Below are 15,351 nucleotides of genomic sequence, written 5' to 3'. Positions count from 1 at the left end.
TTTCATCTCCATTGACTTCTATTGATTGGAATTTAATGCTAAATACTGAATTGTCAGATTATTCCAGTTAAACAACTTTGAATTCAGTCTAATAGTCTTCAATTGAGGCTTCCAACTGACTGGCCACATCGCCCCCATCCCCACGAGAGCCCTCGCCATCTAGGGATTTCTTTTAAATTTCAAACTTGTTCACACACAATCTTAAATAGGTTGCTACCTGTAAATTTTGACCAGCTATTCCACCCAGTTTAGGTTCCTGGTCCAGGAAATTACCCCTCCCCCTCTTCTATGCATTCCACATGGCCATCTGGTTACAACACCAGTTGTTTTATTGCTAGTTTTCATGCATGCCAAGATCAACATAATCTTGCAACTCATAGGTAGTAACCGAAACATTTAGCAGCCTTTGCAAATCATGACTAAATAAACCATAATGTTTTCATGTTTACAGGGAATTATCATACAATCAAATTCATATATTACCAAGTTTCCACAACTGCCAGAAGCTTGAAGAAATGTAAGTTCTTAGTTTCGGTCAATGCAATTTTCTGTAATACTCTAGCCTGAAACATTTGTACTTCATTAAATGCTGTATTTCATAATGCATCATTGTTTACCTGTTATTCACAATTAGCTGTCTTCCTACTTCTGCCTCTCTTGCAGTTTATCATTTTCAAAGATGTTTATCCCCTTCCTCTGCATTCAGGAATGCTTGACCATTCAGATCCTGTGGCTGAGTGCAGCTGAGAATGATAGACAATACTTGGCTAGAAGTAGCCAACTCAATGTTGACCTTCTAATTAGGCTTTAAGAAGCAAGTCCAACCAATTATTCGAGCTCTTGTTTCTTTTGTAGCTCTCTCGAGTTTTAAACAAATTTAAGTGACTCATAATACAAGAAAATACAATACGTTGTATTTCTTTTCCTCTAGATTGAAATAAACATCATAATGGCACCAGGCAGACTTAGAAGGTTGAACCCCCATTGGTCTCAGGCTAGGCAGCAATGAGAGTAACAGAAATGGCCTCAGTGCTCCTGGTCTAGAGAAGAGGGATTCAGGCTGTTTTGCCACAATGACCCCAGCTAGAAAGGACATGTGTCGGATATCAAATGAGGACAGATTAGGTTGGACCTCAATGTCTCCCAGGGCAAAATAGCTTGGCGGCCATCACATGCTGTACATGTAAAGAGCCGTCTCTTGGGCAAGATAGTGGATGGTGGCTGGTACCCATGCAGCCGTACCCCCAAGCATGCATCAGTGCCGTCTGGAAGAAATTGAAGGGGAAAACTGACTTCGAAAATCAGATAATGGAAGCGTATCTTCTGTTTAACATTAAGCCACTTCTTTAACGTTTGATACAAACCACTTCCGCTATGTTTTGTCTTTCCTCATGCCAAAATGATTGATTTTTTTTCTCTATCCCCTGAAAAAAAGAGTGATGTCTTGAAACCTTGATCTCATTGTACTGTTTTGTCTTTTCAGTGGCCTACAGCACAATAGAATCACTGAAATCAGAGCTGACACGTTTCAACAGCTAATGGCTCTGCGATCTCTGTGAGTAGGTTTTCACATTCTTTCCTGAAGCAGTCTCCCCAAATGAAGTTTTACTGCTCTGCTGATAAGACAGAAACCCGATTCCAGGCACCAAACTGGAACTCAATCACACAGGCAGTCATATAAAATTAGATGTCTCTGAATACTCTTTGTAGGTGTAGCATCAGTTGCTCTTACAGCGGATGTTTTAAATAATTGGGAAGTGGTTGCAAAGACAAGACATTGCTTCCTCTTCTTGCCTTTAGTTCAGAGTTTTGTCTAGGCTCTAGCTATACTCTACCTGTATTATGTCATAAATGGCCATAAACAATTGGAAAAGACAAAGAAGGAATCAGCCTCCAGCATGAAATACCATAACTTGCAGCAGTAAATAAACTTTGTTCGTAGTCATTTGCTCCTTTTGTATTCATTGTCCTGATTCAACAAGCTGTGTGGGAAAGTGACTTTTTCTCACAGATGTAACCCTCAGTTACAAAACATTAACCCTTGGCAAACAATAGCTCATCTGCATCTTATGTTACAAACTGACGACCCCTATTAAACTGTTTAACTGAGCTTCCATAACTGTTCCTTATCCATTTCGAGGAGTTTATTTTATCTATAGACTATTTGAAAACAAAAAATCTATCTTATTTGATGTGACATTAGATGGGATATTTTTCTCTTCAAATGAAAGAAGAAAGTTGTTTTTCTCCATAATAGGTATTTCAAATATAGAATTGTTATCCTTGGACGTCACATATTGTTAATGAGGTTGGTGATCACACTGAGGACATGAGTAGCCCACTGGGTATCAGTGCAATATCTAGAGACCATGTTCTCGTCTCCACTTGCCAGAGCTGTCTGGAGTGGGGCTTGAACCCTCCACCTTCTGACTCAGACATAGGAGTGCTACTGCTAAGACAAAGGCTCATTGTTAGAAAAAAACTGGTAGGCAACATAAAAGGAAATAGTAAAGGATTTTATAAACAGATAAAAAGTAAAAGATTAGTTAAAGTGAGGGTAGGGCTGAACAAAGATAAAAAAGGAATTCATATGAATGATGAAGGAATGGCAGAAACATTGAAAGTGCACTTTGGCTTATGTTACAAGTTTGGGTCTGCTGAAGACCTTTCTGAATACAGTGATAATAAATCACTCCTATAATCGGTTGAACGTCTTAAATTTTTAGGAGTTGATTCACATTGTCCGTGTATGATAACGGGAGTGGGTAGGGCTGGGAGGGGGATGGGGGATGGTGGGGGGTGGGGCTGTAAAAATTAAACTTCCTTTAATTTGGGCCTGATCCCCATTGGAATCATTTTAACTTGGTCAATGGTCTAAAAACGGGACATATTGGGCCTGATTTCATCCCTGTATAAGTGATTGAGTTTGAGCTGAATTAAAAGCTCACCTACTGAATCTGCTGCCCACTACAATCTGTGCCTGAATTTTCTTTTCACAAAGTCAATGGAGGGGAAAATTAGGCAGAGATTATACCATAAATCATGGTATAAATGCCGACCCTATTTTTCCAGCCCCAAAAATCGTGCTCTCTCGTATACTTGGTATGTAAGTCGACCCCCTTCCTTTTTCAGCCATGGCATGCTATACTCAGATTAGTAGTCAGCCTTAATTTTTCACACACAAATGGATGTTTTATTTGCTAGTGCTTTAAAACTGGGGGCAAGGGATCAGGCAGGCGATACAGGCTGTGTCGCGAAGATGCTTAGGAGTTTAAGACATGCCCACATGGAGTAGACACCACATGGAGCAGACACCACATGGAGCAGACACCACATGGCGAACAACAAAGATAGTGAACACCCACACCATGCTGGCGATTCACTTTTATACTTGGAATATAAGTTGGCCCATATTTTTGGAGCGATTATTAGAGGCTTCAAAAAGTGACTTATACGCCAACAATTATAGTAACTGGTAACCAGCAGTTCCTGCTTTTGTTTCAGATTTCATGAACCTGCAGGATTTTGCTTTGGATGAAAAGATTTAGTTGTAAGGCAAGATCAGAAAAACTGGGGTTCCTGCCATTAGAACAGAGAAGGTTATAAAGAAATCTAGTGGAGGTCATCAAATCTATTAGGCATTTGATTAAATTGGGGAGAAAAACTATTTCACTGGTCAGTGAGTTAAAAGTGCATAAATTTGAGATCAACGCTAAAAGGATGGAGGAAAAGGTTAGAAGAATTGTTTTTGGAACATTTGAAATTGGAGCAGCAGCTCCCACCCTTGAGCTTGCTCCGCCATTCAACGAGATCATGACTGATCTTATACCTCAACACCATTTTCCCCGCACAATCCCCGTATCTCTTGATATCTTCAATATCTAGAAAGCTATCAATCTCTGTCTTGAATATACTCAATGACTGAGGCTCCAAAGCCTTAAGGGGCCAAGAATTTCAGATTCTCCACCCTGTGAGTGAAGAAATTCCTCCCCACCTCAGTCATAATTGGCATACCTCTTATTATGAGACTGTATCCCCTGGTTCTAGACACCCCAGCCAGGAGATATATCCTTCCTGCATTTACTCTTTCAAGTCCTGTAAGAATTTTGTATGCTTCAATGAGAATAAAGGCCCAGTCTGCTCAATCTCTCCTTATGACAATCTTGCCATGTCATGGATGAGTCTGGTGAACCTTCATTGCAGTCCCTCTATGGCAGGTATATCCTCCCTAAGGTAAGGAGACCAAAACTGTAAACAATACTCCAGGTGCAGCCCTACCAAGACTCTACAATTGCAGCAAGACTTCTTTACTCCTGTACTCAAACCCCCTTGCAGAGGATTTATGCAGATAGTTTTTGGGATTAGGAATATCCTGTGGATCCAACACAGGCATAACATGTCATGATAGTTTACCATACATTCTATGATCCAAGGGTAAAATCATTTGTGCTGTCAAGGGTTGTGTGAAAACTATTTCTGTTCATCACAGACTGTGAGGGACACATTAGTATCTGGTTGCAATCAATTAAAACAGATTAGGCCCTTACTTACATTGTTTTCAGTACATGCAATGAAGGGCAATTCCACTGTAATACTTAATGGCTTATAACTGAAATTCTGTTCATTTCACCCAAGAGGGAGCACACGCTTTTTAACTCACCTCATGTTCTCTGGCCTCCACTTTGTAGAATTTTGCTTAAAGCCACTTAAGGATGGGTATTGATCAAAGTACATTTAAGGGTAAAAGTCAACAAATTCTTGATGCTAGAATGTAAAATTCTGATTTAGTACAGTGTGCATTTTATTTTGTTGCATGAAATGTTATTTAGTTCATGCTTTATGTAATTTGACTGGTGTTGAAAATAGAGCATTTCAAATTATAAATTGGATATTTATCTAATGACTTTTTTCTTTGCTCCAGCGACCTTAGTTGGAATAAAATAGCATTTATTCATCTTGATGCCTTTGCCTCATTACGTTCTTTAACAAAGTTGTAAGTATTTTCATTTACTGTTACTTATTATGTAAGCAATTATAATACTAGAGAAAAGGCAGATTTCGTGTCCAATCTTAGGATAACTGCTTAAAATTCGACATTATTTCATTTTAAATGAACATGAACAGCCACTTATCTATAATGGAAATGTACTGTGGTGAAATATCGGTTATGTGATGTCTCATTATAATAATTTCTTGTCAAGTTTTGATCTAAGTCTGTTGCATCTCTCACCTCACAACAGCCTTCAACCATCTTCTGTCTCTTGTACAATTTGGACAATCAAGTGCCTTCTATCCATTTTCTTTGATAGAATCAGCACATTGCTTGCACTATCCTCCATGACTTGGAGTTTCCCTCATACAAGTGTTCAATACATAAATAACACTTTCGCCAGTGGCCTCGGAGATAGGACAAGCAATGAATTGAGAAAAAACAGATGGAATAATTTCAGTAGGATAGAAGTAAATTACGCCGGATGCTGGAAATCTGGAATTAAAAACAGAAAGTACTACAGACTCAAAACATTGGGCAACATTTTCCCTCCATCGGGGGGGAAATGCGGGAGTGGGCGCGGATGGGCATGCTTCCGATCGGCGCCCCTGATCGGGGGCACGCTGCCATTTTAGGTGGGCGGGCCAATTAAGGCCCGCCCAGCGTGACGTGTGCCAGGAAGCGCTATGCACTCCCTGTGCGGACGGGGGGGAAGGAGGGGGGGGGTTTCCCTCAGCCGGGAGTGCGCTGTTTTGCGCATGTGCGCAAAAGAGCGCACAGATCTCCCTGAGGCTAAGTGCCGCCTCAGGGAGATCGGCACCAATTTGAAACTTTCAATAAAGAATAGAAAAAAATTTCCCTGCCATGTCCCCTCATGCGACACTGTCACATGAGCTGGGACATGTCCATAACTTTTATTGTAAAATTTTCTGCGTTTTTAAAATCACTCATGAAACCTCACGCCCGTGAATGAGGTTTCATGTTTCTTCACAAGCCCGCCTGGTCTTGCGGCCTGCCCGCCAACCTTAAGGTTGGATGGGCAGGTCCATTAATGAGTTCAATTGGTTTTTTAATGGCCTTAATAGGCCATTGGATGCGCACCCACCAAACTGACAATCTAAATGACGCGGGGTGATGCTGGGATGCATGCCCAATGTCACCCCGCGTCATTTTACGTGTCAGCGAGCAGGCGTTGTCCCCGCTCGCCAACTGGAAGATGTTGGCCATTAACTCTGTTTCTCCCTCCACAGATGCTACCAGATCTGCTGAGTATTTCCAGCATTTTCTGTTTTTATTTGGAATCATTTCAAGCTCATCTTAAATGTTTCGTTTTGTAAATAGTCAGAAAAAAGCTCCCAAAATTTAGAAAAAGCAGCCACATTTCAGAATTCCTTGTAAAAAGGTGAAAGCAAGAATTATTTCAACCAAAAAGCAAAGATCTATAGGCATTCAGAAACTTTGCCACCATTGTGTCAAAATGTAATCAATGGTAATTTTACAGTTTACTTGTATAATCACTGGTGCAGGCACTAGACCTATTTCTCCGTGCAGTTTTCTATGTTTTGATCACAGAGTATATACTCAATTCTAGAATTATGCAACCTGCATTCAATTAGAAGTAATAACTGGTATTTAATCATTTGCAATTAAATATTTGGAATACTTTTCGGTTCCCGCACCAAACTCTGTTCCCAACTCCTGACTCCATCTCTCTCCCTGGTAACTGTCTGAGATTAACCCAGTCTGTTCACAACCTTGATATCACGTTTGATCCTGAGATGCGCTTCCAATCTCACAGTTGTTTCATCTCTAAGATCACCTATTTCGACCTCCGTAACATAGTTTGACTTCACCCCATCTCCACTCATCTGCCGCTGAAACCCTCATACATTTCTCATTACCTCTAGACTTAACTGTTCCAACACACTCCTGCTGACTTTCCACGTTCCATAAACCTGAGGTCATCCAAAACTCTGCTGCTTGTGTCTTAGCTCACAACAAGTCCCCTTCGCCTTTCATTCCTCTGCTCGCTGACCTCCATTGGTTCCAGGTGAAACAAGGTCTTGGTTTTAAAATTCTCATCTTTGTTTTCAAATCCCTCCATGGCCTTGCCCCTCCCTATCTATGTAATCTCCTCTAAACCCACAATCTCCCGAGAAACTGTGCTCTTCTAACTCTAGCCTGTTGTGCATTCCCAATCATAATTGCTCCATCTTTGGTGGCCATACCTTCAGTTGCCTGGGCCCCAAGATCTGGAATTCCCTCCCAACATCTCTCTGCCTTTCTACCTCACTTGCCTCCTTTAAGACACTTCTTAAAATCTTCCTCTTTGACCAAGCTTTTTGTCATCTGCCCTAATATCTCCTTTGTGACTCACTGTCATACTTTGTTTTGTGATGCTCCTGTGAAGCACTTTGAGATGTTTCATTGCATTAAATGTGCTATATGATTTGTTGTTGGTGTTACAGGTCTCTTTTTCATAAAACATTGACATCTAGGTAGGGCTGCCAACTGTGATTAAATGTATTCCTGGAGGTTTCATTGCATGACTTGCCACCAAGCTGCAGCCATTAGTCGGCCAACACATCCATCCTTGTGACGTGGTTCCTTCCTACACCAATTGGAAAGCAAAAAAGACTCATTACCCAATTGGATGATGCTTACTGTCAGCCAAACAGCCCTTTTCCCCCTATTTTCAATGTTTTTCTACCTTGTAAATGGAACTATTCAAAGAATTTTTTTTAAACTATCTTTTTTTAATGACCCAATGATTTTTCCCTAGGGTTGCACACAGCAGTGTCCTGGAGATTGACCTTCAATTCCTGGAGACTCTAGGCTGATCCTGGAGGGTTGGCAACCCTACATCTAGGCCACATGCGGCACTTTCCCACATTTTAAAATATCCAGATACACACATATAGCTTTTTCAAAGATTTAATTTTAAATGTCATTTATTTCCAATCAGATTGATATTGTTGAGGGGGTGTAGGGGTTGTTCTCATGATCTCATGTGGCACACCCAGGGTAACTAGGATTTTATTGTTGCTAACACTGAACACTACAGTAGCTGCCTGCTTCCTATACTCTTGATGTCATCCACGTAAGGAGGCATAAGAGACACATAAGAGCCAATGGAGGTGATATTGAGATCAGGCAGACTTTAGGCAGGCAGTGGATGTGCCATTCCACCTGAAATCCTTGGCGAGAAGCCCAAGGCATCTTGACAGCAATGACAGCAAGCTGAACATTTTCCCACAGTCAGCTCACCCATTGTGGGGTGGGGTGGAGCGGTGGTGGGGTTGGTGGGGGGGGGTCGCTGTGCAGGGAATATGGTAGCTCTTCCAGGAAGCCATGCTGGGACACCGATGTTAAAAGGATTAAAAGAAAATGGAGAACGGACACAGATAAGCCAGTAACTGGCTGAAAGATTTTACGGTGACTTGAGTAACTTTCATGGCCCTGATTTTAACAGGTAAAAGGAAGTGGACTTGTTCAATCCTTCATCTGCTCCGATCTGACCATAGCAATTTTAATTTGCAGGCAGTAAAGATACTTGACCCCCCCACCACAGCCAGCAGGGTGCTCTTTAAATATGCAGAACAGCCTCCGATGGCATTATCCGAGCTTGGTCTGCTGTTTTAACTGGAGACCTGTGCTCTAAGACGATGACGGTTTTCAGGCCAAACTTGCCAGAATCTGTAGGTTGCGGCAGATAAGTTCTTTTTAAGAAGCGTTTTTAGATGTCCTTGTGAACCCAGAATGCTCCTTTGAGCCTCACAGTGAAATCTTGGGCTCCCATGCCTGAGAGAATTCCTCCTTTCTCCCCCTGATCATAATCTATCCCGCATCGTGTCCCCTCACCAGTTACCTAACTGAAAAACAGTCAATTACTGGCATTTATACATAGGGATAAACCCAACAATCAGGCCCATAATAGTCATGGCTGGTGACACCAGGAGTAGAAGGAAACAGCAGTTCAGACCAGCACTCTTATTTCCCAGTTTTACTGGTGTTCCATTTTAAGGTATACAAAACCAATTCGGACCAGTATTCTTATTTCCCAGTTTTTACTGTTTTTCCTTCTGGGAGTCCAGAAGTACCAAGATAAATTTCTTGTCTAGGTGGGTCTCAGTACCAGAGCCAACAGTCATGGGTACTACCTCTGTGATGAATATGTAACTACAAATGCAAAAGTCTGAGGTTCTGTGAATAAATAATGACCGCCTGTGCTATTTGAATACTCAGTTCATTGCAAATTTACCCTTAACTGCAAACCTTTAACCTGTCTAATGTTTAACAGGGACCTGACCTTCAACCAACTTTCTTCCCTCCCTTTGAATGGTCTAAGTGGATTGACACATCTAAAGCTGAAAGGAAATCTGGCACTATCAGAGTCCTATTCAGAAGAGAACTTTCCCAAGCTAAGGTAGGATTTATTGATACACAATCATTTAATTCAGAATGATCATGTAGTTTTTGAATTGTCAATACTTCAGTGCAGAATAAAATAATAGTCATCGATCTTTTGTCAGTGTGGCAGTTTACACTGCATGTGTAAGTTATCTACAGAAGTAAAGGGGCACCATTTTACAACAACGGATCAATTCAGAACAGGGAAAATTGCTATGTTCAGTCGCATTTAGCAAACATTTTGAATGCATTTATAATTTGATTAAAAATGCCAATTAGAGGAATCTTTCATGCAAGCATCAATGATGTCATTACATATGGCGACCAGAAATTCCTGCCCTCTTGATTGAAGCGTGAATATGGAACTGGCAATAAAAGTGACGGCAATAAAAGGTGATATTAATCACCTGAAATTTTTGTTTATCCAATATTGTAAGCATTAACATAGAAATGTGACCTCAGAGAATTCTACATGGAAAATATTGAGGAATAACAAATTTAAACGTAAAAAATATATATATAATGAGATCCATTTCAAACCAGACAAGAGGAATTTAAGCAAATAATTTGTTGTGCTTGATCATGTCCCTTCATTCTAATTTGAAGCATTAAACAAGAAAAAGCAGAATGTTGTGGGGAAAGAATTGCACAGATTTAACTTGCTCACTGAGTGAGAACTACACAATTCAATGGCTGGGATTCTCCAGCCCCTCCATGGAGGGACCCAGCGCAGGGTATGCAGCAGGCCAGCCGAAAGTCCATTAACCTTTGGTGGGACTGGATGATCCCGGCAGCAGGCAGGGCTGGAAAATCCCGCCCAATGCCTTTTTTGGGAAGCAATTTGACTTCATTTGCACTTGTCCTATAGTCGTTTACTGAAAATGATTTGAGGGGAGAAAAAGACTCATTGGACATAAAAAATGCTAGAAATTCTCAGCAGAGCAGTCAATATCTTTGGAGAGAGAAACAGAGTTAACGTTTCAGGTCTGTCACCTCTAATCAGAACAGCACTAGACATAAAGTACATTTGTACACCTTGCGCATGGATATGAAGCCTCGCTGCAGAGATAAAAGGAGCAAAATTCCTCCTGCTGATAATTTTAAAGAAAAAGTTGGCATGTGTACAAAGCATTACTGTATGGATTTTAAAAAGAACTGAAAGGGAAATTAAACATTTTAAAATGTAAACGCATAGCCTTTAAAAAAATTAAAACCATAAAAATTCAGGTTTGGTTAGCAGTTTATTAAAATATATAAAAACTAATAGTCTAATCAATCTCTTAGGCTAATGTCATATATGATGGTCCTGTTAAACCAGCAGGTCAGTCCATGGGAAATCATTTTGCGAAAATAGGTTCCCGATTAATCCTTATAAACTTGCTCAAGTGGCTTGTGCTGTAACACATTCATACTTGCTCAAACAGTTGAATTAAAGATGGCTTTATGACATTGTGAGAAAGACTGTCCCCAGTATATTATTCCTATGCCAAATCATTAATGCTATTTAGAAACACACAACAAACTGTTGTGCTTAAGTTAGACTTTAGGGTACAACTAAGCAAACTGATATCTGTCCTCATTACAGTTGCCTCCCTCATGTTGCTGCTCTGGCACCTATTAGACAAAGTAAAACTATGGTATTTCAAAACAAGTTTTCCTTTCATGTGCACCTGACCAATGTTGCCTTATGGTAGTCCAGTAGTGGAACCATAAAGCTGCTTAAAATTTGTAAATAAAAAAAAATCTCAGAACAATATAAATACACTTGTCTGAACTGAAGAGGGATTCCAAATTGCCAAGATATTATTGACCATTATATTTATGGCAATCAGAGGGGGAAGGAAGTAAAGTTGTCCTATTAACTCTATTATTTGGCCATTTCTCTGTGACGCTTCCACCCAAAATCTGACAGGAAGAACCTGAAGAAATAAAGCAATTTAAAATTCAACAACACCTTTGCATGTAGGAAAACAGAATAAGATAAATACTGTTCCCAGTTTTATATCATAAGAATAAAAGAATGTAGTAGTCCGCTGCTGTCCCTGGAAGAATTCTGAGCAGTTTCACTGACCTCTTTTGCTGTTAACGTACAGTCGTACTACGTGGATTTAGACTTAATAGTGCTCACTACTTGTAAATTAATTGTAAAACTTGTCTTCTATACAGAGTGTTAGAAATGCCATATGCTTATCAGTGCTGTGCATATGGATCCTGCAAAAATAATTACAAACAGTCTAACCTGTGGGATGCAGAGGCTACTCTCAGTGATGATGAGGATGTCCAGAAAAGAGCCATGGGTGTATTTCCTGTCCCACCAGACAGCAACTGTAAGTATAATATTAACATTCTAGCATTTGGAATGAATTCAGGGCCTAAAATTCTGTTTTGGTTTGGCACCATGTTATAAAAAAGAATATAGAGGCACTGGAGAGGGTGCAGAGAAGATACCAGAAATGCATGGGTATACATATCAGGGAATGGTTGAAGACTGGGTTTCTTTTCTCTTGAAAAAAGGCTGAGGTGTGAGCTAATAGAGGTTTGTAAAATTATGCAAGGTTTAATATAGTGAATACAGAGTGTTTCCTCTTGTGGGGAACAGCATATCTAGAGGCCATCAATATAAAATAGTCACCAAGAAATCTAATAGGGAATTCAGAAGAAATTTCTTCACCCAAAGAGTGGCAAGAATGTGGAACTCGCTACCACAGGGAATGATTGAAGTGAATAGTATTGATGCATTTAAGGGAAAGCTAGACAAGCATTAGAAGAAGAAGGGAATTAATGGTTACAAAGGTAGATTTAGATGAGAAAAGATGGGAGAAGGCCCAAATGAGGCATAAACACTGGTTGGGTCAATTGGTTTGTTACTGTGCTATATATGTAATTCTATGTAAAAAGCTGATGTAGATCTACTGTAAGAGACCCCAATTTGAGTGTAGGCCAGAGATACAACCTCTCTAAAATACACCTTACATTCCTGTATTAGTGGTTGGTGAAAGAATTGATTGTCCCAAAGTGATGCATATATGGAAATGAAAGGACAATGGAGGCAAAATTTGCAGGCCCAGAAATTTTGTCATTTTAAACCAGAATTGTACCTGCCTTAAAAAAGAGGGACAAATTACCTGCTTGACTTGTCCAATTACAAGACCCATCAACATCTTCTCAGGACAACTAGTGATGGGCAATAAATGTTAGACTTCCTAGCAATACCCACAGCCCAAGACTGAACAAAAGAAGATCAGGAAGTGATTGCATTCACATCGTTTGAATAGCAACAGACTTCATTTGAGACACATCAGTCTAGATGAGTGATTAGATAAATTGGTTCACAACTGTGCAACTAAGAAAGGATTATGCAAACTGCCTTTTAACAGTTTCAGAAATCTTCCCCCCCATGCCCCGCCACAACTTTTCTAGCCATGAGCATTTAACTTAGACTTATTATGGGAGTCATCTTGTATTTTATTATGACTGAGGCAGAGCAGGATTAGGAAGCAGAGGAAATGAGAGGGGTAAGCTCAACAAGGCTACACCATAGAAGACCAACTATAAATGAATTACTCTGCCTCCAGAGCCCATGGATCATGCCACACCCTTAGTGTCTCATAAGAGGTCTACTTAAGAAGGTAACCATTCAGTAATAAGGCACAGGAGAATGTCTTCTATCACAAACTGACCTCCAAATATCATCTTACACCATAAACCAAAAAAGAATGCTTTCTTCAAAAGGCTGAAATTCATTTTTAATGTGCACTTTTAATGTACCCATTTATATATTTATAACAGGCACATCTTCTTACTAATATGCCTGCCCTGGTACTTTTCTTCTGCTTCAAACTGTTCTGGTACCAGCTGAGTGCCTGGGAACCTAGTGGTGATTAATTGTAGGGTGGTATCATTAACCTCTTGGGATCAAGGCGCTGTTTTTCTTAAGCTGCCTGAGTCCCTGAAGGATTCTTCTCCTGGCTGTGTCACCACTTCAGGTGGATGGGCAGCCAGGGCTGTATCCTGCCACCAATCTGAGCAGGTATCTGAACAGGCTGACTAGAAACGTAACTTGAACTGGCATCCAGTGATCTAGCCAAGCAAGCATGTTGGAATATAGATCTGAGTACCCTCTGATCAGCAGGAGAGCAGATCTAATGGTAGCAGTTAGAGCCTGCAGACTGAAAGATAGCATCTCCAAAATGCTCAGTAGCATGTTACCATCGTTCTATCCAAACCTTCCCTAAGGTCTGAAGGCCAGTGGTCAGTGCTGTATTGTGGGATGCATTGACAAGACTGGAGTCCTCAGTACAGGGGTGATAGAGCCAGATGGTGCCATCACTTGGAGCAAGTATTTTGAAATGTGCTGCATCCTTCCCTGATTAAGATTGTATTGAACTCTGGTGGGACCCCTGGATCTGTCCTATATGCATAAAAAGAAACTGTGCAGAAAGGTCAAAGGGAACAAGCAGTTTACCTTGGCTGCTCTGATGAGGGTGCTAAACTCCGACCTGAACAGAAAAGGAGTCCTGGGTTTAAGCCAGTGACACTTAACTGTCGCACCCACCTCCCTCCATAGTACAAATACTGCACTCTTGACAGGATACCAGCCTGAATCGCACCCCTCCTTCTTTGTACCTCCCTTCACGCAGGGTGAGCTACTTGAAGTTTTCCCCATGTCTGCCAGTCATCATTCTTGCCCAACTTGCTCCCATTTCCCCTTTAAGAAGCAGCAGCATTTAGATCCTGTCTCTGCAGCAGGTCTCTGACTCCTTTCCAGATATTTCCCAGCCTTCACTCCTCCACAATGCCCATCACCACCACCCCTACACACACTTCACCCTCCCCCACTTCCAGCTCCCCCTCAGATGAGTTTCTCTGAGCTCCGCTCCCTGCTGGGAGCTCTGTAATCGTAGAGATGGGCTTTATGATCAAAGTGATTATGATTAATAATGAAGGGTTTATATGTTAAAAGAGCTTCATTTTTGGGAAAATGCAGTTTAGCAGGGCTGAATATTATTTCAGTTATGAAGATATAATACTCAGACAATGCAGTATGATGTTCACAAAATGAATGATGTGTTCTTGTTTTTGCTGGCATTGCTGAAATTCTCACAAAACCCACATTCTAACACTATCTTTTTTGCAAAACTATACAGTCTACTTAGATATGGATGACTTCCAGTTAGATGTGGAAGATCCCAAACTGCATCCCAGTATTCAGTGCACACCTGCCCCAGGTGAGTCACCAAAATGCTAGCGAGACAGCAAAGGTAATAAATATATCATATCCAGAAAACTTACAAAACTAAACAATTGGAGGCAGATTTTTGTCAAGTCAGGAAGACTCTGTGGATGTTTAAAATGGCAGATTGGACCCCAATGGGGAAGTCCCACTCCCATTTCTGACATCCCATTTTTGCCGGTAGGGGAAAGGGGTATGAACACAAGTTAGTTTGTTTTTTATAAGACTTTAAGTACTTGAGGGAATTTAAAATTTTTAATGCTTTCATGAATGGAAGTTTTTTTTTCACTATCAACTCTGTATAGTGAGAGCTGTATTAGGTTTTTAGAAGTATACTTTAATTCACCTCCACGTGACTCCTGAGGTCTACCCATGGTGGGTGCTAGGTGAGTGGCTATGGAGTTGGAAGGGGGGTTATGAGGAGCCATAGGTGTGGGTAGGGGGCATGATATAGCATTGAGATGGCTTGAAGGGTATGAGGGGCCATGGGGGGGGTGGATTGAATTGTGAGGGGTGAGGGCTAGGGTACCTGAGATCTTCTAACTTAACTGAGAGCAAATGCCAGGGAGCTGAGTAGGGCCTTCTAACCACCCACCCCCATGTCCTCCTAGCATCTCATCTGTGGTCAGCAGTCCCAACTTCATCCCATACCCTGGTGTGAAAATTTCATATATGGGAGCAACTTTTACCGAGGCAGGTCTGGCAAGTCAGGAAATTT

At 40.9% G+C, this 15,351-nt stretch overlaps 1 protein-coding gene across 2 annotated transcripts in view; it reads left to right on the top strand.

Annotated features, from left to right (window-relative positions):
- Positions 1 to 15,351, top strand: part of lgr6 (leucine-rich repeat containing G protein-coupled receptor 6) — a 272,548-nt gene that overhangs the window by 254,747 nt on the left and 2,450 nt on the right. For both annotated transcript variants that reach the window (XM_078546677.1, XM_078546678.1), the window contains 6 exons: positions 452 to 517; positions 1,484 to 1,555; positions 4,922 to 4,993; positions 9,291 to 9,416; positions 11,567 to 11,727; positions 14,548 to 14,628. In XM_078546677.1, coding sequence (XP_078402803.1) covers positions 452 to 517; positions 1,484 to 1,555; positions 4,922 to 4,993; positions 9,291 to 9,416; positions 11,567 to 11,727; positions 14,548 to 14,628 — 578 coding nt within the window. The remainder of the gene's footprint in view (positions 1 to 451; positions 518 to 1,483; positions 1,556 to 4,921; positions 4,994 to 9,290; positions 9,417 to 11,566; positions 11,728 to 14,547; positions 14,629 to 15,351) is intronic.

The sequence above is a fragment of the Cetorhinus maximus genome, chromosome 8, assembly GCF_964194155.1.
Source record: "Cetorhinus maximus chromosome 8, sCetMax3.hap1.1, whole genome shotgun sequence".
Lineage (NCBI taxonomy): Eukaryota > Metazoa > Chordata > Chondrichthyes > Lamniformes > Cetorhinidae > Cetorhinus > Cetorhinus maximus.
This window is presented reverse-complemented; position numbering and strand designations above follow the sequence as displayed.